The sequence below is a fragment of the Tamandua tetradactyla genome, chromosome 20 (assembly GCF_023851605.1).
Source record: "Tamandua tetradactyla isolate mTamTet1 chromosome 20, mTamTet1.pri, whole genome shotgun sequence".
NCBI lineage: Eukaryota > Metazoa > Chordata > Mammalia > Pilosa > Myrmecophagidae > Tamandua > Tamandua tetradactyla.
The window spans coordinates 2,100,751-2,122,590 of record NC_135346.1 but is presented as its reverse complement, the minus strand read 5'-3'; the positions used below and the strand labels follow the sequence as shown (position 1 = coordinate 2,122,590).

At 49.9% G+C, this 21,840-nt stretch overlaps 1 protein-coding gene across 1 annotated transcript in view; it reads right to left on the bottom strand.

The window, feature by feature from the left end:
- Nucleotides 1–5,753: 5,753 nt before the first annotated feature.
- The window catches only part of ADAMTS2 (ADAM metallopeptidase with thrombospondin type 1 motif 2), a 208,832-nt gene continuing 192,745 nt past the window's right edge, over nucleotides 5,754–21,840 (bottom strand). Inside the window, exons 21-23 of the mRNA XM_077138156.1 lie at nucleotides 20,501–20,630; nucleotides 19,336–19,425; nucleotides 5,754–9,208 (exon numbers count right to left, since the gene is read on the bottom strand). Of these exons, the coding sequence (XP_076994271.1) occupies nucleotides 8,751–9,208; nucleotides 19,336–19,425; nucleotides 20,501–20,630 (678 nt within the window). The 3' untranslated portion in view covers nucleotides 5,754–8,750. The remainder of the gene's footprint in view (nucleotides 9,209–19,335; nucleotides 19,426–20,500; nucleotides 20,631–21,840) is intronic.

The window sequence follows — 21,840 nt, the reverse complement described above, 5'->3', positions numbered from 1 at the left end:
AATTACTAATTCAGTTTCTTTAATGGTTATAATTCCAATCATGTTTTTAATTTTTCCTTGTGTAAATTTAATAGATAAATGGAGGGACGTTTTATGTTCATGGATTGGAAGATACAATATTGTTAAGATGCTAATTCTTCCCAAATTGATCTACACACCCAATGGAATCCCTCTAAAACTCCAGTAGCCTATTTTTGCAGAAATTAACTAGCTGATTTTAAATTTTATGTAGCAATACAGAGGACCCAGGAGAGCCATAACAATTTTGAAAAAGAAGAACCACATTAGAGGACTTACTTACATTCTCTGATTTCAAAACTTACCATGACACCACAGAAATCAATTCAGCGTGGTACAGAGATCAGGCACAGAGATCAGTGGAACAGAGTTGAGGGAAAACGCTTATGTTTATGATCAATTGATTTTTCACAGACATGCTAAAGCATTTTTACAGAGAAAAGATAGTCTTTTCAATAGATGGTGCTGGGATAATTGGATGTCCGCATTCATAAAAGATCAATTTAGACCGTCATGTCACGTTACACAAAAAATTAAATCAAAATAGATTGTAGACCTGTAAGTAAGATCTAAAACTATTAAACTTTTAGAAGAAAACATAAGAGGAAATCATCATGACCTTAGTGGAGAAAAGATAATCTTTCTCAACAAATTCTGCTGCAATATTTGGATATCTGTATCCAAAAAAATGAACTTAAATTCACATTTCACTTCATGTGCAAAATTTAATTCAAAATATATCATAGACATAAATGCAAAAAACCTAAGCAAATATAATTTATAGAAGAAAGTCTGTGACCTTAGATAAGGCAAATATTTTCTATATGCAGAATATAATAAAGCACAAGTTTATAAACTGTACTTCATTAAAAATATAAAGCTGCTCTTCACAAGACATTGTAAACACAATTAAAAGACAAGCTACAAATTGGTAGAAAGTGTTTGCCAAGCATACCTCTGATAAGTCACTTGTATTAGTAATCTATAAAGAACTCTTAGAACTAAGTGAGAAAAAAAATAACCCAATAAAATTTGGCAAAAGGTTGACAGACACCTTACCAATGAAGACATATGCATGACAAATAAGGACATGAAAAGATGCTCAGCGTCATTATCGCTAAGGAAATGCAAATTAAAGAGATACCGCTACATGTCTGTTAGAATGGCTAGAATTTAAATGATTGATTATATTGTGCTGGTGATTGTTCTAGTTTGCTAGCTTCTGTAATGTGATACACCAGAAATGGAATGACTTTTAAAAGGGGGAATTTATTAAGTTGCAAGTTTACAGTTCTAAGGCCATGAGAATGTCCAAATTAAAGCAAGTCTATAAAAATGTCCAAGTTAAGGCGCCATCAAGAGCTTAACTTCACTCAAGAGAGGCCGATGAAGTTCAGGGTTTCCTCGCTCAACTGGAAAGGTACATGACAAACGCATTGACATCTGCCAGCTTCCTCTCCAGGCCTCTTGCTTCATGAAGCTCCCTCAGGGGCCTTCTCCTGCTTCATCTCCAAAAGCCGCTGGCTAGTGGACTCTGCAATTCTTATGCCTTTAAAAGGGACTGTCTCCAAAATGTTTCCTCTTTTAAAGGATCCCAGTAAATTAATCAAGACCCACCTGGGATGGGTGGAGTCACAGCTCCAGGGAAGCCACCTAATCAAAAGTTACCACCCACAATGTGTGGGTCACAGAACAATAAAAAAGCTCCCAGCCAGGAATATTGAATGAGGATTAAAGGACGTGGCTTTCCTTGGGTCCACCACAGACTCAAACTGGCACAGGGATAATGTAGAGGAACTGGGACTCTCACACGCTGCTGGCAGGAATATGAGCTGTCACAACCAATGCAGCCATTTGGCAGTTCCTTAAAAAGTGAAGTATATACCTGCTCTGTGGCCCAGCCATTCTACTCCTGAGTATTTACCCAAGAAAAGCATACCCCTACGCAAGGCCTTGTACACAAATATTCATGGAGATTTGTTTGTAAAACCCAAAATCTTAAAGCACCCACATGTCCATAAGCTGGTGACCAGTAAACAAATTGCAGTTTGTCCATACAGTGACTACTACCCAGTAATAATGAGGAATGAAGTATTGATATATGCAACACCATGTGGCAATCTAAAATAATGATGCGGATGGAAAGCAGCCAAAGAGTACATGCTATTTAATTCCATTCTTATGAAACTTTAGAAAATGTAGACTAATCTGCAGTGATGGAAAGGAGATCAGTGGTTGCCTGAGGGCAGGGAGAAAGGAGAAAGAGGTTAGAGCAGGACAAAAAGAAATTCCTGGGGGCAACAGATATGTTCGTTGTCTTGGCTGTGATGATGGTTTCCTATGTATATACACATTTCAGAGCCTGTCACTTCAAATATGTGCAGGCTATTGTATGTCAGTTACACCTCAAAACTATTTTAAAAACTGGGTCTATATTTTGTATGTTCTTGCCCTTTTTTTCATTTTCTGTGAATTCCTTTTTATTTTATTAGTCTCCAATGGAATGGAAATTTTCTAAATTGACCTTTTATCACTGACAGCTTGAGAATCACTGTTCTAAGGATTTCCATTGCTGGAAGGAGGGCCAATTTAAGAGTAATAATAGATCTTGATAATTCAAGAGTGCACGGTGAAACAACTTCACTATTCATTAAAGTAATAGAAGAGCAGCACCTGGCTTCAAAGCTAACAGAATAAAAAGCACACAATCTAAAGGAAGCCAGGAAAGAAGAGAAAAAGACTATAAAATAGTCGGCACCAAGAGCATGGAAGAAATAAGAGGTAAGGACAGGCACTGGTACCAGTGATGGCATTAAATGTAACAGCCCAAATGGCGCGACTGCAAGGCTGAAAACGCTAGACGACGCGGTCGACTGAATTATGTTCCCCAGTTTAGCGTTGATTCTAATCTCCATCTGATTCCTGGGGGTGTGAATGCAGTGTAAACAGAGCCTCTCGAAGGCGTTATTTCTCGTCAAGGTGTGGTCAGTTGACACAGGGTGGGTCGTCATTGGGAGGCTTTAGAGAGAGAAGCCACGGGAAGCCAGGGTCAGAGGCAGCCAAGGAGGACCCAAAGGCGGGTGATGGGAAAGCAAAAGAATCCCAGTGCCACAGTTTTTGGGGAGGAAGCCAGCCTTGCCAATATCTATGTTTTAGAGCTCTCCTAGCCTCAAAACTGAGCCAATAAATTCGCATTGTTTAAGCCAACCCACTGTGTGGCATTTGTGATAGCAGCCCAGGAAAACAGAGAGGCAATGTTTAAAAAATGTTTACAAAGTTCAAATACAAAGCATATAGATATAGAAAGATATGGAAAGTTTGAAAGTAAAGCAGTGGAAGAGGTTAAATCATGCGCACACTAACCAGAGGAAAACTGATTTAGCTATACCAATATTAGGGGTAAAAAAAATGTTTCAAGGCAGAAATCTTTTATGGAAATAAAATTGGTCATAAGGATAAAAGGATAATGTCTCCAAGAAGATATAACAATTAGAAATCTGTATGCTCCCATGAGTGTGGCCTCAAAATAGTAAGAGCTTATTAGGAAAAAAAGGGCAAAAGTTGATAGAACTGCAAGGAGAAATAGACAAAGCCACAATCATAGTGGGACCTATCAAAACACCTTTCTGTAAAATTAATAAAACAGTAAGGCAACAAAACTGGCATACAAAAAATCTGAATGACAGGTGAGCAAATCTGATGTAATGCACACTCCGTCTGTAGTAGGAGCCTGACTCCACACCTTCCCTGCGCGTGCTCTGTTCATGTACACGTGGAGCAATCACAAAAACTGACCACATTCTAGACCATGAAACCAGCTTCAAAGGACTGAAATCTTTCAGAAAATGTTTCTGGCTACAATAGAATAAGCCAAAATTCCATAACCATCCAAAATTCTGAAATCCCCTAATGTTTGGAAATTAAACTTGTGTGCTTTAAAATAGCCCATTGGATGAACAAGTGTGTGATGACATGTGAACTCTTGAGTGTATACTTTGGATAGATTGTATGGTGTGTGAATATATCTCAATGAAACTTCTAAAAAAATAACCACCCGCAGGTCAAAGAGAAAAACCACAATAGAAATGAGGAAATACTTTGAATGGAATGATAATAAACATATAAAATATCAAAAATTTGTGGGGTGCAGCTAAAGCCATTCTCAGAGGGAAATGTACAGCCATCAGTTCATAAAATGAAAAAGAATAAAAGTTAAAAATCAATAATCTAAGTATTTATCTCAAGAAACTAAAAGAACTTTAATTGAACCAAGGTATTACCCTTGTGTTTCCTTGATTTGTTTGAAGTTCAGCGCTCCAGGGGGAGCCGCACAGGGGCACAGTATAAAAATCTCGTTTGAAAGGCAAGCACTTTCCGGCCCCCATCTGCCCAGTCTCTACTTGATCACGAGTGGATGTGAAAACTCCCGTGAACAGAAGCAGAGAAAGGGAGGGTGTAAGAAAAGACCCTCTAGGACATTAGCATGATTCTGAATGTGTGAAGATGTCGGGTATAAGACCACAGGAGCTTGGCTCATCAGCATCTAAACCATGAGAACGGGGTGGGGATGGGTGCGGAGAGAAGCGGACACACAACCTCTAAGAAGAGGAATGTGTGGTGTTCCCACGAGCTAAGGAAGCACACTCAGGGACAAGCCACTGGGTGTGAGCCAGCCCTCCAACTCTGCCTCAGGCACTTGCAGAGTCCCCAGAGGAGGGACGAGCCGCAGGCACCTCTGTAATCACACCACTGGTGCCTTTAAATCAATCATCAATACTCTTCGCAACGCACAAATTGGGCCTTCTTTACCACTCCCACTATAACCCTGGGCCTATTTCTAAAATAGCCTCACTGGGTTATCCAGTTATGAATTACCTTTGCACATATTTACTCCCGGCCAGTTTCTCCTTGCTCAGCCCCACCTCCTTCCCCATTCCCAATACACACACTTGCACACACGCGTTCTGCGTTCCCCTTCCCCATTATAAATGATTAACTGCACTAGAACAACAAATCAAAACAAATTACCGTGACGCACAAGCTGAGAATTCTTGTACATTCCAAAGCCACCTCTACTTCCCATGCAGAATAAAACATTTTTTATTATTCCCTTCTTTTAGTACTCACGTATTATTTGCCTGCTCCCTTCTTGGCCAGGGATAGCAAAAGCCTCTTTTCCTCCTCTTCAATCTCCTTCCTTCCTCACAACCTGCTATTTTCCAAGAGGGCCAAGGAGATTGGACTTTTCTTTAAAAGTGGAATACTGACTATAGATAGATCAAGTGACTAAACTTAGCCAAAAAAGAAGGAATCCCAGTTAAATCAGAATTTCAGAGAAACAACAGTATGCCCCATTTTATATTAAAAATGATTTGTTTTTCTTACCTCTGGAATTCTAATTTAACTCAGAATGTCATGCTTTTTATGGCAACCCTTGTTAGGAAGAGGAGGGCCTGTGGTCAGGGCGGAGGAAGTGTCTGGAGTGCCACCTCCACCCAGGACTAAAGGTCTAGTTGGGTTCTCAGGTGAGCCGTGTCACTTGGAGAACAGACTACGTAAAGTGCGTTGGAGAGACGACCTTTTCTCTGGGTGCCCGAGCCGGGGCTCGGTTCTGCTGTCCCCCCACCTCGCGACCTTCTGAAGGCAGCACATATGTCCCTTCTGCCCAAGTTCAAACTGGGGCTGGGGGCAAGTGTCGTCACGGTAACAAACAAACACAGGCATGATTTGCAAAAACAGGCATTTTAACTTTAATAAATTACAAAATTAAGCAGTCAAATGTTACTATACAGAAAAAGATGTAATGATTGCTGTGATGGGTAAGATAAGATTTCGTGACTTGAGTTCAGCACCATGATGGCTCCCCAGGATGGTCATCCAGCACGCAGGAGCACTCAAGGATATCACTACTGAGCACCACAGATAGACTAAAACCGACAGACAAAAACCTTAAAGTACAAATGAAAGGCTTATACATGAAATTCCATGGGTTTGCCAAAAGGAGTACATCAGAGTCAGGTCCCCAATTCGAGTGTGCATCTCTCCATGAACAAGAAGTGTGCCCCAGGCGCCCAGGCAGACCTGCTGCTGCCACAAACAGGGAGAGGACCTCCGAGTCACAACCCAGTGTTACGAAACCCCAGCTGAAAGGAACCCGTCTGCACGAAGAGCAATGCAGATGCGAGCTGGCTTTGGCAGCTCACGACTGTTTTTCCGCCTGCGCTGTGACTGGCCCCAAGCTCGGTGGTGTTTATGGCTTGGGTGAGTTCTGCTCACTCTAGAGAGCTCTGAGAATATATGGTGCCACGTACTGAGCATGGCATACAGGCCATGGCCAGAATAGCCGCCAGCGCCCAGAGGGCATCTTAGTCTCTCCGGAAGAGGACAGATCCCATGAGAACGTGCCACCAAGGCTGTCTCCCTGAAGGCTTCTAGCCCCCAGGACATGAGGCCCTGGTTTGCTGGGACCTGAGCATGGAGACCCCATCCCACAGCCCCCATGCCATCTGGTTAGGGTTAGTCCTGAACTTCCTCCACATCCTAAGACAGACCCAAGCAACAAATGACAAGTCCTTGAGTTCATGAACAGCACCAGCCGCATGGGTTCAACAAACAAGGGGAAGTGGTGGGACCCACTTCCCAATAACAGACAGGACTGCAAAAGTGCTTCAAAGAAGCGACACTATACAGGTATTCAAAGTGTTTTCTCCAGTTTGGTTCTTAGAAGATGGTACACTCCTTTGAGTACATGGGCACGTGTGAGACGTGGTAGCAGCGGGGGGGAAGTGAAGATGTCCAAGGGGAGGGGAGGCTAAGTGTCAACCCAGCGGCCTTCACCGGTGGCAAAATGAAGCGTCGATTCCAGGTATCCACTTTCCCTGTTTCCTACACACTCACTTCATTCCTTAGACTGCACACGTGGTCATAACCAGACACACACACAGGTTCAGACAAACACGCTGAGCACCGCAAAACTCTATCAGCCCTAATGATATTACCCTGAGCCTCGGTGTTCTTATCTGTATAATGGGAAATTGAAAAGAGAGTCTAAGTTCTAAGACCTGTGAGCCCCTAGAACTTCCCTGGACATGAAAAACTTAAGAATTGTGCATTGGCCCAGGATAGCCCAGTTAAGGAGCTTATGTGTCCCTGGATGTTGTAATTTAGAGAAATTTAAGCTACATGTTCACAAAATATTGATGCAGTGAGAAGTAAACCCTAGCCTCCATCCTCCTGTTGCCTCACGTGTTGCTCACAGAGCCCAATTCTGATGAAAGCAGAAGTTGATAAACACAGCTAGGAAAGAGCAAAAGGAAAGGACAATCCAGCCTCCTACCTCTCGCCCCAGGCCCCGTAGAGGCCGAGTCCTGCAGTGTACTGTCAGTTCAGAATTTCAGAGGCCACTATGGGGAGGCGGAAGGCCAGACAGGGAAGGTCCAGCCTCCTCAGGCCAAGCTGGGCTTGGGAGCTAACCTGAGCCTGCAAAACCCAGGAGCTCAGAATCGCGAGTTTGTCCACGCTGGGGGCCGCACTCCAAGCCCTCTGGCGGGGAGGATGTGGGGGCGAGATTTGTGGGGCCTTGGACCACCCATTGGACCTTCCCTCCTTCCTCCTTCTCATGCACTGGGTGAGGAGACGGTCTCTCCAAGGCCCAGACGGCCAGGGGAGGGTGCTGGGGGCCCTTCTGCTGGAGCCTGCTGGGGCACAACTAAGGCCAGGCGGGCGGAGGGGAGACCCTCTGGGGAGAGCTCCCCAGTGTCTTCTCGTGCAGCAAAGAGTCCAGCGGTCTAGATTTACCCTCATTGCCCCAGGTACAGGCTGCTCCTGACTTTCCTGAGACGAAACGGATGTCTGCACAGCTCCCATTCGATTGAGATGTTCAACTGTGATACAACACAAGCACCAAATGGGTCAGACGACTTCTACGTCTTTCATTCACAAAAGACTGGGGAGCAGAGTTACAGCCTGGAAGCTCTCGATCTTAACAGACTTCCTTAAAATATTTTGAGGTGACTTTTAAAAATGGAGACTTCTCTCATGAAAACCTAGACCTGTGGCTTCTCCCGAAAAAAATCAGACTGCCTGGCACTACGGGCTGGCACTAAGGGCTGGCTTTTGCACACAGCAACAGCAGCTGGAGCTGACAATCAGCTCCTGATGGGCAGGGCCAGCACATTGGACCTGGCCCCCAACGGGCCCATCGCCTGCCTGGTCCTTGAAGGCATGTGGGTTCACAACCTCCATTTCTTTGAGCTCATCCTGGATGCTGATCAATTATAAATGTCACCATTTTTCCTAAAAGCTCCCAAGGGGCTGGTGCCTTGCTCTGGGATTCGGTGGGAAGTGTCCTGGGTCTCCACCAAGGAAAGGAGTATTTCCCAGTCACTACTCAGAAACTCAAGGCAACTATTTTCTCTCTCAGAATTATCCCTTCTGTCCTCCCCTCACTGCTGGACATTGCAGAACCTCTGTGCTCCTTTCCACCCTCCACCCCACACCCAGCGCCCTCTTGGAGTTGGCAGTCCGTCATTCATGGCATGGGAAACACACGTGCCAACTGCATTGGCCCTTGCTCACACTTACATTTTTGATGTCATCCCCCCTCTTTGTTTTCTCAAAACCTTTTGGAATCAGGAATTTTGACTTCGCCTCCATGACACAGGATTTGCTCTCCCATGGAATATCTCTATAAGCAAGAAATAAAATGCTATTGATGCTATGTCTCCATTTTATTAGAACTTCCCGAGCATCTCTTTCTTCCTCATCTCATCAATGAGCTCTTGGATTCTTTGGTTTCTGGTCTTTTCATAGGGGCTCGGTCGTCTAGGGATTAGGTTGGGTGGCTGGACTTCATCCTCCAAGCCATGGACTTTGTAGGGTCCATCGACGGTATTGGTTTCTGGGTGGTCCTCGGTGGCGTTGGTGTTGGAGGTATTGCGAGGGACCTCTGGGGGGGCTCCTGGCGCAGGCGGCGCCTCCATGATCAGAGTGGGCACTGGGAGGGTGGGCTCGAGCTCTTGGATGTCGTTGTGCTTCCCGGGCGGAGGCTGTGCCCTGTCGTCCGCACTGGTGCTGTTGGCATGGGTGCTGCAGGACTTGCAGCACAGCTTGTTGTAGCCTGGGATGGAGCAGTAGCGGGACAAGACTTCCATCCTACAGAACATGGACTTGTCACCATGGCAGTGGCCCTCTGAAAGAGAAAAGTGGGACAAGTAACCAAAGGACAAGAGAAGGGGGCCTTGTTCCCCACAGGATGCAACTTGCTGGAAGAGACGTTAGCAAGAGCCCAGAGACAGCGCAGAGGGGAGTGAGCTGGCGCAGAGCATCTGCGTGGTTTCAGTGTCAGAGCAGCCGTGGAGGGGACCCACAAGCGACCACGGGCCCGGAGCGTCCCTGCCCGAGCTGTGAGCAATGCCCTCGTCTTTCAAGCAGGTTCCAGGCAACTCTGCATTTTTCAGTATCTTAAAGTCGGAGACTGAAACGAGGACTGTTGATTATTGGGGCGTGATTCCAATCTCATCTTAAAGCACAGAACTTCATCAGATCCTCACGCTGGAACTCCCAGGGATAGCCCCAGCAAAACTCTGGGCAGGGCTGAATTCTACAAGCACAGCAATCACTACAGGAAAGTTAACCTAAAAGCGCCGGTTCTCAGCAGCCACCCAGCAAGTCCTGGACGAGGCCGAGCTGCGGCCACACCACACCCCTCACTGGGTCAAGGCGGGAGCTCGGAACCCCGACAGCTGGGCCCTCGCTTCCGCTCTGCCTGGGGCTCTGCGGCCCGGAGGTTCCCCAAAGACAAAGCCACAATTTGAAAAAGGGAGCCACGGAAGCTGGATTTGTGTGTAAATATCCCTTATACGTTACTATCTCTGTAACCTGACGACCATACATCCCGGCTTTTCTGGAACCATCCTGATGTTTAATTTAGTTCTGTCCATAAACACCATCAGTCAAATTCATAACTAAATTGTATTTAACATGGAATATTCAGGTGCATAGCTTTTCCATATCCTCACACTGCTCTGAGAATTAGCCTATTAAAAAGAAACTGAAGAAGATAATTTTGAAGACTTTGGGGCGCCTTCTCTCCTTGGCTTCTACAAACCCCAAATGGACCCAAGGCCCCACTGCCTGCCGGGATGGTGAGCCCCGTGGGGGGACGTGTGGCAGATGCCACATGGGAAATGGGACCCGTCCTTGCCACACAATAGCGCCCATGTGGGCTCCTGCGCTGGACGAGGGCTCCCAACCCTTCCGGTGCCATCCTCTGGCATCCAGCGAAACCCACAAATCCCTGCTCAGAGCTATGTTTTTAGATGCACAAAATAAAATACAAAGAGTTCCCAGAAAATACACTTGTATTGTATTGTAGACCCAAGATTAGGAGCCCCCAAAGGCCTTCCATTAACCTGGCAATTTGGCTCACAAAACACCTGCTAGAGGCATTGCCTCATGAGGGAATTAAGGCTCCAAGATGATGTGTGGCTTAGTGAAGGGCCAGTGCTCCCGCTGCAGCTTCTCTCCACCGCGCTGTCCTCACTGCACCCAACTGCCACGTCCTTGCCCAGGTCTCACTCCCACCTGGGATGTTGGGCAGGAACCAGGCACCTGGCTCACCCCAGGCCAACTGCTCTAGAAAGTGGTACCAGCAGCTTCTGGACAGACTGGGGGTGGGGGGGAGGGCATTCTGCAGCCAGGGGAAGGACACGAGCTGTCCTTCCCACATCTTGGAAAATCTCCCTCTTGTGGTTTCCTCTCTTCCCTCAGCCCCTCTCCTCAGCCTGTCCTGGCTCCTTCTGCTCATGTTCCCTGGGAGCCTGTCCTTTGCCTGGTTCTTCTCACCAGGTCACATGGTCTTCTGGAACCATCTCCAGCCAACCCACTAATACCCACACACTGAGGACCCCACATGGTGGTCCCTGGCTCAGAGCTCTTATCAGCACTCCAGGTCCATTAATCAACAACCATCTCATCTCCAACTATGTCCCACAAGGACCTAGAACCCAACATGGCCAAGTGACTACCTATTTCCTTCAAGCCTGTTTCTTCTCCCATGTTTCTGCCTTGCTGAATGGCATCACCACTTCCTGGAAGAGAAAGCCAGATTCTTAGAATTCATCCTCAACTCTTCTGCTTCTCCTCTTCCTCCTTCCTCTTCAATTCATCCACAGCACCTGCCCATTCCGTAGCTGCCCAAGTTCTAACTCTGACTCTGCACCTACGCAAGTATGAATGTGGGCAGGTTATATGCGTGTATTAATCTGCAAAATGGGGAAATAATAGTGCCTGCTCTCAGTGGTATTATGAAGGTTAAATGAGGCAACTGAAAACAACAGCTTAGTGACTGGCCCAGAGTGAGCACAAATAGACTTCAGCCAGTGCTACTGTGTCCACCCCTTCCTTGCCAGACTCTATTTTCTCTTCACAGGAATGTTCCAAGGACCTCCTACTGGCTTTGCTGACTCTTTCTTCCCATCCTCACCCAATCTCCCCAGATGATCTTTGTTACTCAAAGGTGCCTACAGGGAAATTAAAAAGCAGCCCAACTTGCTGGGCATCCCTCTACTGGGTCTCAAGTCCTGTTCCTGCCTCCACGTATCCTATAACCCTGCCACATTGAGCTTCCGCCTACTTTCCAAACAAACTGTGTTCTTTTATAATGTGATGCTTCCACACAGGTGAGTCCTTCTTCCCAGCACACCCTCCCCTTCCTTTACATCTGAGAAACTGGTTGTGCCAGTTTGAATCAGTCTTGTACCCCAGAAAAGCCATGTCCTTTAGCCCTCATTCAGTATTGCCAGGTGGGAGTTTTTTGACTATTTCCATGGAGAAATGACCCACCCAATTTTGGGTGGTGACTTTTGATTAGATGATGGAGATGCATCTCCATCCATTCAAGTTGGGTTTGCTTACTGGAGCATTTTAAGGGGGACCATTTAGGAAAAAGCTTTAGAGCCACCAAAACCAACAGAGCCCATGCAGCCAGAGACCTTTGGAGCGAAAGGAAAACTGCCCCCAGGGAAGCTTTATGAAATGAGGAGAGAGAGCTAGCAGACTTCACCATGTGTCTCCCAGCTGGGAGAGAAACCCTGAACTTGATCAGCCCTTTCTTTGGAGTCAAGGTATTTTTCCCTTGATGCCTTAATTTGGACATTTTCACAGCCTTAAAACTGTAAATTTCCAACTTAATAAATTCCCATTTTTAAAAGTCATTCCAGTTCTGGTATATTGCATCCTGGCAGCTTTCAAACTGGGACAAGATCATCCATGATTTCAGCTTGAATGGAGAGCCTCTACTCTCTCCCCAAGAGGACCACTGCTTTATCTTTCCCTGCAGGACCCTCTTCTCTCTGGTATGTCTCCAATTCTGCTTCTACATGTATTAACATGACCTCTCCAACTCCTTTTTCTCTCACTCTCTCTTCACTCTCTGTGCTTTTTGCAAATTCCTGATCTTCTACCCTCTACTCCACTACCTATTCCACAAGACAGAAATTGAAATGATCTAAAGAAAAATTTTTCAATATAAAAAAAATAGGTCATACAACAGGGGATATTTGATCTACTATAAATTCCTGATCACTCACCTTAATGGGTCCCCAACACTGCCCACTGTGTTTCTCTGCTCAGCCATTCTCTACTCTTCAACATTTCCACTCAAACCTCTGATGTGTCCCTCCTCTGCCCTAACTCTCCCAAACTGACCTCATCTCCTATAGAAAAGAAGGAAGGAGGAAAGGAGGGAGGAGAGGAAAGTAGGGAACTAAGAAAGGGATATGGAAGGAAGGAAGGATAACAGGAAGGGAGGAAAAAACAAAGATGAAAGGAAGGAAAGGAGAAACAAGGATTGAAGGAAGATGGAAGGAAGGAATGAAGGAAGGAGGGAATGAAGAAAGGAATATGGAAGGAGGAAACAACGATGAGAGGAAGCAAGGAGTCATTGGATTGGCGCAGTTCTTCCCCACACCAGCATTCAATGCTCTCTGTACCTGAAGCCATCCTATCCTCTGTGAAACCTCCCACGATAACAGACAAGGCGCCTCTCCTCCCATTTAGGGCCACTGGTTCTGATGTCCACCTGCTTCCACCTGGCCACTGCTCCATCCTGAAATTTCCACTTGCAGGCTGGTGAACCACTAAGTTAGACCACTAACTCCAAACTTCCAGAGGACTCCTGTGTACAAATGCCCACCAGACCCCTGTGGGTGCCAAAGGCACCTGAGACTCAACACATCCAGCCCAAGCTCACAGCCTCTTTTTTTTTTTTAACGTGGGGAGTTGCCCACCATCTTTAAGGTGTACCATATCCAGTCATCTCCAAGCCCTGTCCGTATTTCCTCCTCTATGCTCTTGAGTAAGTCCACAGCTCTCTACCTCTCCCATCTTCACCTTGCCCACGCAACCTTGCATCTTGGCTGCCCTGTGGGAGAGCCTCTTGTCCAGCCTGACTGCATCCATTTTTAACCCTCCTCTAGCTCTCTCTTCTGGTCAGAATGCGGTTTTCTAACTGAAGGTGTGACCACATCACTCTCCTTCCAGAAGCTCCCGCATGGTCTCTCACTGCTTTCAGGATGAAGCCCTCTTCCCTGCACCTCTCCAGCCTCAGTCTGGCCTTAGAGGCTCTGCTCTGGCCACAGGGCCTTTGCACACATGGCATACTCCTCCTCCAGCCCCCCTCCTCCATTCTCCAGGCTCAGCTGAAACACGTCTGCCTCAGCACAGCATCATCTGACTCCCGTGAGGCGGTTAATCCACCAGATGTGGACTCTGGACTCCCCTTCCCAGCACTTTATCCCTGTTGGTAAGTTCACAGTTAACTGTCAGATGGGGTGACTGATTAGTGTCTCACTCTCTTCATTATCCCCACCACTATTTCAGGGCTATTTTTGGATAGTACTTCTGTTCCCTTACAGAAACGAAAGCATGTATCTGGAAAGATAAATGTGAGTAATTCAGAAAGCAGGGAGCTTCTGGGCTTTAAAATAGCAAGACTCTGGATAAGAAATACACACATGGGGCGCAGACCCTCAAAGCGGGAGGCTGGACCCCAACTTTGGCTCTGACCTTCTGAGAGGCAACAAGAGGGAACAAGCACATTCGGCTGCACGATTCACAACGGGAGGAGGAAAACGAGGCCGTTGTCCAGAGGGAGCCCAGGTCTTCCCAGCCCTGAGACCAGAAGCATTCTCATGAAAAATGCTCAGTATGGGCGGACGGCCGTATGCCGACAGGAGGTTCTGGGAAATCAAGTCAGGAGATCCTGAGATGTGGCCTTCCGAGTTTTCAAAGTAATAGGACCCTTTCTGTGGATAAAATCATACAGAGGCCCACTATACAACACAGCTGAAATCAGAGCTGTCAGTCTGCAGTGGGGGCTGGGGGTAGGATGCAAAACCGCACAGCCCCACACCCATCGCCTCCCAGCCAGAGCATTTCCTCTCTCCGGAGGCTTTGAAAGAACTAGGTGACAGCGTCCCCTCCGTGGGCTTTGGCCGTCAGCGGGGGTGTGGGAGGAACTGGCTTCCAGAAGGGGGGCACACCCCCCTCCTCTGTCCCTGTGCTTTCTTCTTCACTCAGATCACAGGGTCGCTATTTAATACACTGCATCTGTGTGTGACTTGCCCTCGTTTGTCTCTCCCACGAGGGAGATACCCTGAGAGCAGGACAAGCCGGGCTAGAACAGAAGTCAGGAAACTAGGGCACCGTGGCACGAATCTGCCTCTCCACCCCCCATGCCTGGTTTTGTAAACAATGTTTTACTGGAACAGCCATGCCTCTTCGTTTTTGTCCAGGGTTGCTTTCTTGCTACAGCTACAGCTGAGTAGTGCAAGCAAGACCAGACAGCCCACAAAGCAGAGCCCACTGACATCTGACCCTTGATAGAAAAGGTTTTGCCAATGCCTGGTCAAGGGCAGCTGTTTCCCCAGTGCCCAGATGCAAATGGGGTACGAACAGTGTCCTCAGTGAGCCTCTGCTTGAGCTGACGGAGGGGCTTGACATTCACCAGCTGAAAAGCTCAGCTCCACTGGTGCCTCCAACCAACCTACGTTGGATTTCTGCATCTGATTTCCTTTGAATAATCAAATTAGTTGCTGTAAGTTTTTTGAAATTAAAATAAGTCAGCGAACCAGTGAGTAGACAATGGAGAAAACCACTGCCCGAGGGCTTGGCTACGCTGATATCACCCTGGAAGATTTTCAAAATACTCATTACCATCCACTCGCCTTGATCATCAAGACATTGTAAAATCAGACCAATGGGCCCTATATTTTTAAGTAATATCACATGCCAGTGAGGTGAAGAAGGTACAAATTATACCCCGGCAGCGCGGTGTGACCAGCCCGGAGGCACTGGCCTCTGAAGGAGATCTATCAGGGCAATTCCAGTCTTACGGTATGTGAGCTTCGGTCATGTCCAGTAGTGATGACAAGAAAGACCTACTGTCTTCCACTGCATGACGACAAGCCATTGAGAATAAATTTTCATAAATATGAGTCATTTGAGTGCTGAACCCACATCTTAGCTCCCTCTGAACACAACCTGTACTACTACCATGCTTAGCCACTTTCTTTGAAAGAACTAGTTTTAAAATGATTCTAGGTTTGCCTTAGAACTGCTTCCAAAGAACTTCTCTCATTGCTCAGATACAGCCTTTCTCTCCCTAAGCCCAACTGGGCAAATAAAATCATTACCCTCCCCCCTAAGTGGGGCATGACTGCCAGGGATGAGCCTGGCCTGGCATGATGGGATGGAAAATGCCTTCCTGATCAAAAGGGGTAAAAGAAATGCAATCAAATAAAGCATCAGTGGCTGAGGGAGTTCAAATGGAGTCGGAAGCTATTCTGGAGGCTACTCTTATGCAAGTTTCAGCTAGATATTGCTAATTGTCATGATTTGCCAAACACCAACCAAAATCATTTCTGTCAACCCTAAAGAACACCTATGGCTTTATCTGAGATCCTACAAAACTTGCACACCCTAAAATTACTTTTCAGAAACAACCTCCAGATGGTTCCTAGGCCAGAGAAGTCCTGAAACCCAGAGGGCCCAGCCTCTCCAAACATCAGCTACTTCCATCTCTCTACCCTATATTATCAACAGCCCCTTCCAACATGAAAAATTTAGAATGGGCAGAGCCCAAATACCCCCAAAGAGCAGGAGAAGGATCAAAGGAGGAGGAGGAGTTAAAACGGACAAGATAGGATTTAACAAATGAATGTGGCTGCTGAGTCATTATATTGACATTTCTTTTAGTCTCCAGTTTCTTGAAGCAGCTAGAAGGAAAAATCTAAAATTGTGAAATTGTAACCGATACCAAACTCTGACAACTGTTCTACAACTACTTGTTAAAATGTACTTTGAGATGTATTGCTTTTTTGTACACATGCTATATTTCACAATAAAAAAGAAACAACAACAAGAAAGCAAATAAAATGATCCTGGCTGAAAACGTTCTATTGCAACCAGGCATAGAAAACTAGTAAGGTGAATAAGGTAACCCTAAAAACAAACACAAAGAAAAGCCTGCAGTCGCTTTTCAGGCCAAATTTGAATCTATCAGGTGCTAGGGGGACTCTTGCCTGCAAAGTCCTGCATTTGAGAGGGAAGAGGAAGCGTCCGAGATGGTAAAACCGAAGCTATTTCCAAACAAACCCAAGTGATGGCTCAGCGCTTCTCGCCATGTTTATGCGCCACTGAAACCATCAGCCCCTCCTGCCTCTTGGAAACTAGGATGGAGAGTGGAGTATTCTCTTCTCTCCAGAGAAAGGCAATGGGCTCGTGCGCCGTTTCCCATTCCAAAGGCCATGCAACTGGTTCCGAGGTGGGTGGTCCTTGAAAAGCCCACCCCGCACACGGCACAGGCCCCTTGGGCTCTACCATCTGGGAGCCTGAACTCGACCAAGGTGACTGTGGCCGAATCTGGGTCACTCCACCGGCTCTTTCCCGTGACCTCCCTCTCTTTCTTCCCCCGTCCTGCCACGGGACCCTCTGCAGGGCCACAGATACGGCCAGCAAGAGACACCCCCGCTGTGGTTCTGGAGGCCCCTGCTGGCCACTGGCTGTGGCAGGGTTGTGGTCAACAAGATCGGTGGACACACAGCCCCTGCAGCTTCAGGGACAGACCTAGGGAGACAGACAGGCTGGACTGAACATACGCACAGACACACAGACACTCCTGGAGCCTCCACCACCTGCCCTTGTTCTGACCCAGACTTTCCCGGAGCTGGCCTGGGCCGATGGGCACTGACCCTCCCGGACAGCTGTGCGGGGGCCAGGGCGGACTGGGGGTGGGCACTCTCCATGGGAGGATCCCATCCACGGGAGACCCCACTCACGGGGAGACCCCCACCCACGGGGAGACCCCACTCACGGGGAGACCCACCCTCGGGGAGACCCCATCCACGGGAGACCCCACCCATGGGGAGACCCCACTCACGGGGAGACCTCCACCCACGGGGAGACCCCACTCACGGGGAGACCTCCACCCACGGGGAGACCCCACTCACGGGGAGACCTCCACCCACGGGGAGACCCCACTCACGGGGAGACCCACCCACGGGGAGACCCACCCTCAGGGAGGCCCATCCATGGGGAGGCCCACCCACGGGGAGGCCCCACTCACGGGGAGACCCCACCCATGGCGAGACCCCCATCCACGGGAGACCCCACTCACGGGGAGACCCACCCATGGGGAGACCCCACCCACGGAAGACCCCACCCTCAGGGAGACCCCATCCACAGGGAGGGAACCCAGACATCCTTGTGACAAGGGCACTTAGCACAGATAATTCAAAACCCACCATCAGGGTGCAGCATTTTCACGGGCTGCCGCTATATTCTGAAAAATACCTCGGGGCAGGGACTACGGACGAGCTTGGATGGGGTGGGGGCCCCCGGACAGCTCCATGGGGCAGGGGGAAGAGTCAGCTGGACCCCCTACACCGTCACCCCCATCACACCCAGCGACGCTGCACGTGTGCTTGGTCTGCCGCGAAGGCCGAGAGAACCAGCCACGTGTCTCGTCAGAGCCAGGCACCCAGTTTTCCGGAACTTTTATTGAGTTTATTTGCGGGCTGCATGACAGGAGTTCTTTCCGACCATGAGTAAGAAAAAAGGAGACGTCATGTTCACAGTCACTTTGGCACACGCTAAAGTTGTCTCATAAAAAAAGTGGAAAAGCGACAACGATGGAAACCGAGATACAAGGTCATTAGATCCGTACAAAACGCTAATAAAATATCCCTGATAAACCAGAGTGCGTGAGGGCAGGGGCACGGTCACCCCATCCCGCAGCCACGCACGCCCTCGTCGCCAGGCAGGGGGACAGTAACAGTCGTGAGGGCTCGTCTGCAGCGACACACCCGGCACGAGGGACGCGGCAGCCGTCGTGCCAGGCAGGCCCAGGGCCTCGGAGGCTGGGGTGGGCGCCCGCGGAAGTGGCCGGACCCCAAGGGTGGGACCCCGTCCCTGGCCGGCGGGGGAGCTGGGTTGGGTGCCCCTCCCTCCCCCTAGCCCGTCCTGCCCTCCCCGGCGCCGAGACTGGAGTTAGCAGTCAGTTCTGTGACCTCTCAACTTTAAGGCATTTCCTACAGATTTTTGTTTTTCCCTAAGCAAAACAAAAACAAAGCACGATAAAAATTGAGGTAATTCTGTGGTTGTCCACACGGGTAGCGTAAGACAGACTCGCTCTCTCCAGGAGGGGACCACGGGGATGGGGCCACGGCATGGGCCGCGCCAGCAGGACGGAGCGGCCGTGGTGCCCGAGCCGGAGGGGACAGTGAGCAGCAGCGGCGGGGCGGGGAGGCAAGCAGCGGTGACGGGACGTCCTGACCCTGCTCGAAACAGGGCATTGGGGCTGCAAGACCGCAGCCTCCCCCTGCTCCCAGGGACCCCCTGCACCCCGGGGCCTCCCCGCAAGGGGACACGGTGGGCTCCCCACTTCACGTCCGGCCCGCAGCTTCAGCTGGAGGCAGGTGGGTGCCGTGGCGAAGCTCCGGCCTCCGGCCCCTGCACAGCACCACGCCAGACCTTTGTCCCTCTGCAAGCCATCGCCCACCAGGTCCTGGCCCCCACTCCTCCGTCCTGGGGACACCAGCGCCCCCCAGGCCCTGGCCCTCGGGGCGGGCAGCGCGAGCTCCGCAGGAGACAAGCCGAGCACGGAGGCCCGGGAGAAAGCAGACTCAGCCCTGGAGGAGGGCTGCGGAAGTCAGGGGAGCTTTCCAGAGAAAGAGAGGAGAGCAGCCCAAGGCAAGCTCCACAGGGCGCAAGGCGTGCACTGCAGGCGGAGGGCAGAGTTATAAACGGGCCGTTTACTTGACGAGATCTTCGGGACCGGGGAGTCCGGGTCGGGCCGGGAGAGCCACTGCACCACGTAGCTCTTCTTGGAAGGATCAGAGACGTTTCCTGGAGCGGGGAAGAGAACAGGCTGCAGTCAGGGCCCCGACCCTGCACCTTGGCGCTGCACCCTCCCACTTCTACGGGCCCCTGCTCTGCTCGGGCAGCACGCTGACCGCCTGCAGGTCCCTGCAGGGATGGGCCACGGTGGGACCTAGAGGGCCGGGCGAGGCGTGAATGTGCCCTCTGCACCTCTGCAGCGCTGCCTGAGCCCCTGCCCTGCTCCACCCAGGATGGAAACCCATCATGTGGGGAGCGACTTGTGAGCTGGCCTGGGGACGCGGAGAGGCAGTAGGTGTCGGGTGGGCAGCTCAGTCAGCAGCCCGGAATGCAGGGCTTCTCCCCACCCTGGCCTGCGAGCCCCATGGCATAGGCCGTCAGAGTCTGCACTGTCTCTTGGGCCAGTGGCCAGTGCCAGGAAGGGCCAAGCCCAGAGAATGCGCATGGGCAATCCTTCCATTTCACAGCAGGGAAAGGGGCTGGTGCCCAGACTCAAAAGCCCCAGCCCTGGTCCGCAAGGGCCCAGCTGCTCCCCAGCCCTGATCTAGAAGTGCCCAGCTGCTCCCCAACCCTGGTCTGCGAGTGTCCAACTGCTCCCCAGCCCTGGTCTGCGAGGACCCAGATGCTCCCCAGCCCTGATTCAGGAGCGCCCAGCTGCTCCCCAGCCCTGGTCCACGAGTGTCCAGCTGCTCCCTAGCCAAGCCTGCAAGTGCCCAGATACTCCCTAGCCTGCTTGGATGTTCTGAGTCACCCCAGCTGCTGCAACTCAATGCCCAAGTTCTCTCTAGCCCTCACCTGGGAGGACCCAGCTCCTTCCCAGCCCTGGGCCAGCACTGCCCAGCTTCTCTCTAGCTTTGGCCTGTGAATGTCCAGCTTCACCCCAGCCTCTCCAATGAGTGCCCAGCTGCTCCCCAGCCCTGGCCTGAGGGTGCCAGGCATCTCCCCAGCTGCTCCTGTGAGCGCCCAGCTGCTCCCCAGCTTCTCCTTTAAGCTCATGGACACTGAACCTGCCCAGTGGAGTGCAAGGGCTGCATTTCCTGAGCCATGCCAGCAGCGACCCTCCCCCCGAGCTGCGAGAGCTTACCGGGACAAGGGCTCAGCCTGCAGACTCTCGCCGTCTGAGGCCGTTCCTCCTGGCAGACCCCGAAGCTGTCGTCCTTTGTTCGGCAGAGAACTGGCCGGTCCTGAGTGCCATTGCCGCAGGTGACAGAGCACTGCCAGGCAGAGGAGGGTGTGCGGGACATGGTCCCTCTCCGCCTGTGAATGGGACGCGCCTCCCCTTCCCTGGCAGGTGGCACCCAGGGCCCCAGGTGGCTCCAGCCCCTGCAGGCTCTCTGCCTTGTCACACCACGGAGGGACCCAAGGAGCAGCCGTTCCCAACCCCAGGACAGCTCACCCCGCAGCCCAACCCAGCACAGACTCGCTCCTCACCACATGTGCAAGAAAGGGTTAACTCAGCAGGCTGGTCCCCTCTAACCCTGCACTCTCTCAGGAAAAGTCTGTTTTCACAGAGGGCCCTGGGAATTGAGCTCTTGGAATGTTCTTTCTGATAAGAGTGTTTTCACACAGCCGTGCTGGGCCAAGTTGGAAAGGTTTATAATGGCGATTCACGGTGAACACCGGCTCTGTCTGACGGGGGCTGCAGTGGCCGAGCTATTTGTGCCGGACACCAGGCTCGCTGAGCCTCCCCTCTCTGCAGACTTTACAAGTGCCACACTCCATTCCTAGAGGAAAGAAGCAGGCCCCTTGAGCCTGCCCTTCGAGGGGCCTTGGAAACTAGGGCCTGGTTTCCCTGGGACCTTCCTCTGGACCCTTTGAGCCTTTTCCTTTTCTGATCCTACCCTGTGTCCTGCTATAATAAACCAAAACCGTGAGTCTAACAACTTCGAAGTCTCTCTAGCGAATCATTGGACCTGAGAGCCGTCAACCTCTGAGCCAGATGTCAGCTCTGGCCTGGTCTTGACTGTCACTAAGCCCTTGCCCCGGTAACTGCCCCTTTAGTCCCTCAATCCATCCTAACTACTCTTTTTAGCCCAGGTCCAAGTCCTGCTTTGCTCATTTCCCCTCTTGCAAGCTTACTGGCTTTCCTGACCTGTGATGGTCAATTTCGTATGTTGACTTGGTTAAATTATGGTTTCCTATTGTTTGGTGAAACACTGGCCTGCTGGGTTCTGTAAGGGTTTCATTTCCTTAGATGGGATTTGCATCTACAATCAGTTGATTGCATCTACAATCATCAAAGGCATTTGCCTTCAGCAACGAGGATCATTTCCTCATCCAATTAGTTGTATGTATAAAAGCCAGAACTGAGGGTTTGAGCTAGGAAGAATTTCTGCCTCTGGCTCTTGCCAGAATTTTCAGTCAACAAGGTTCCCCTGGGGAATTTGGTCCGAGGACTCCAGCATCACCTGTACCGGAGTTCCC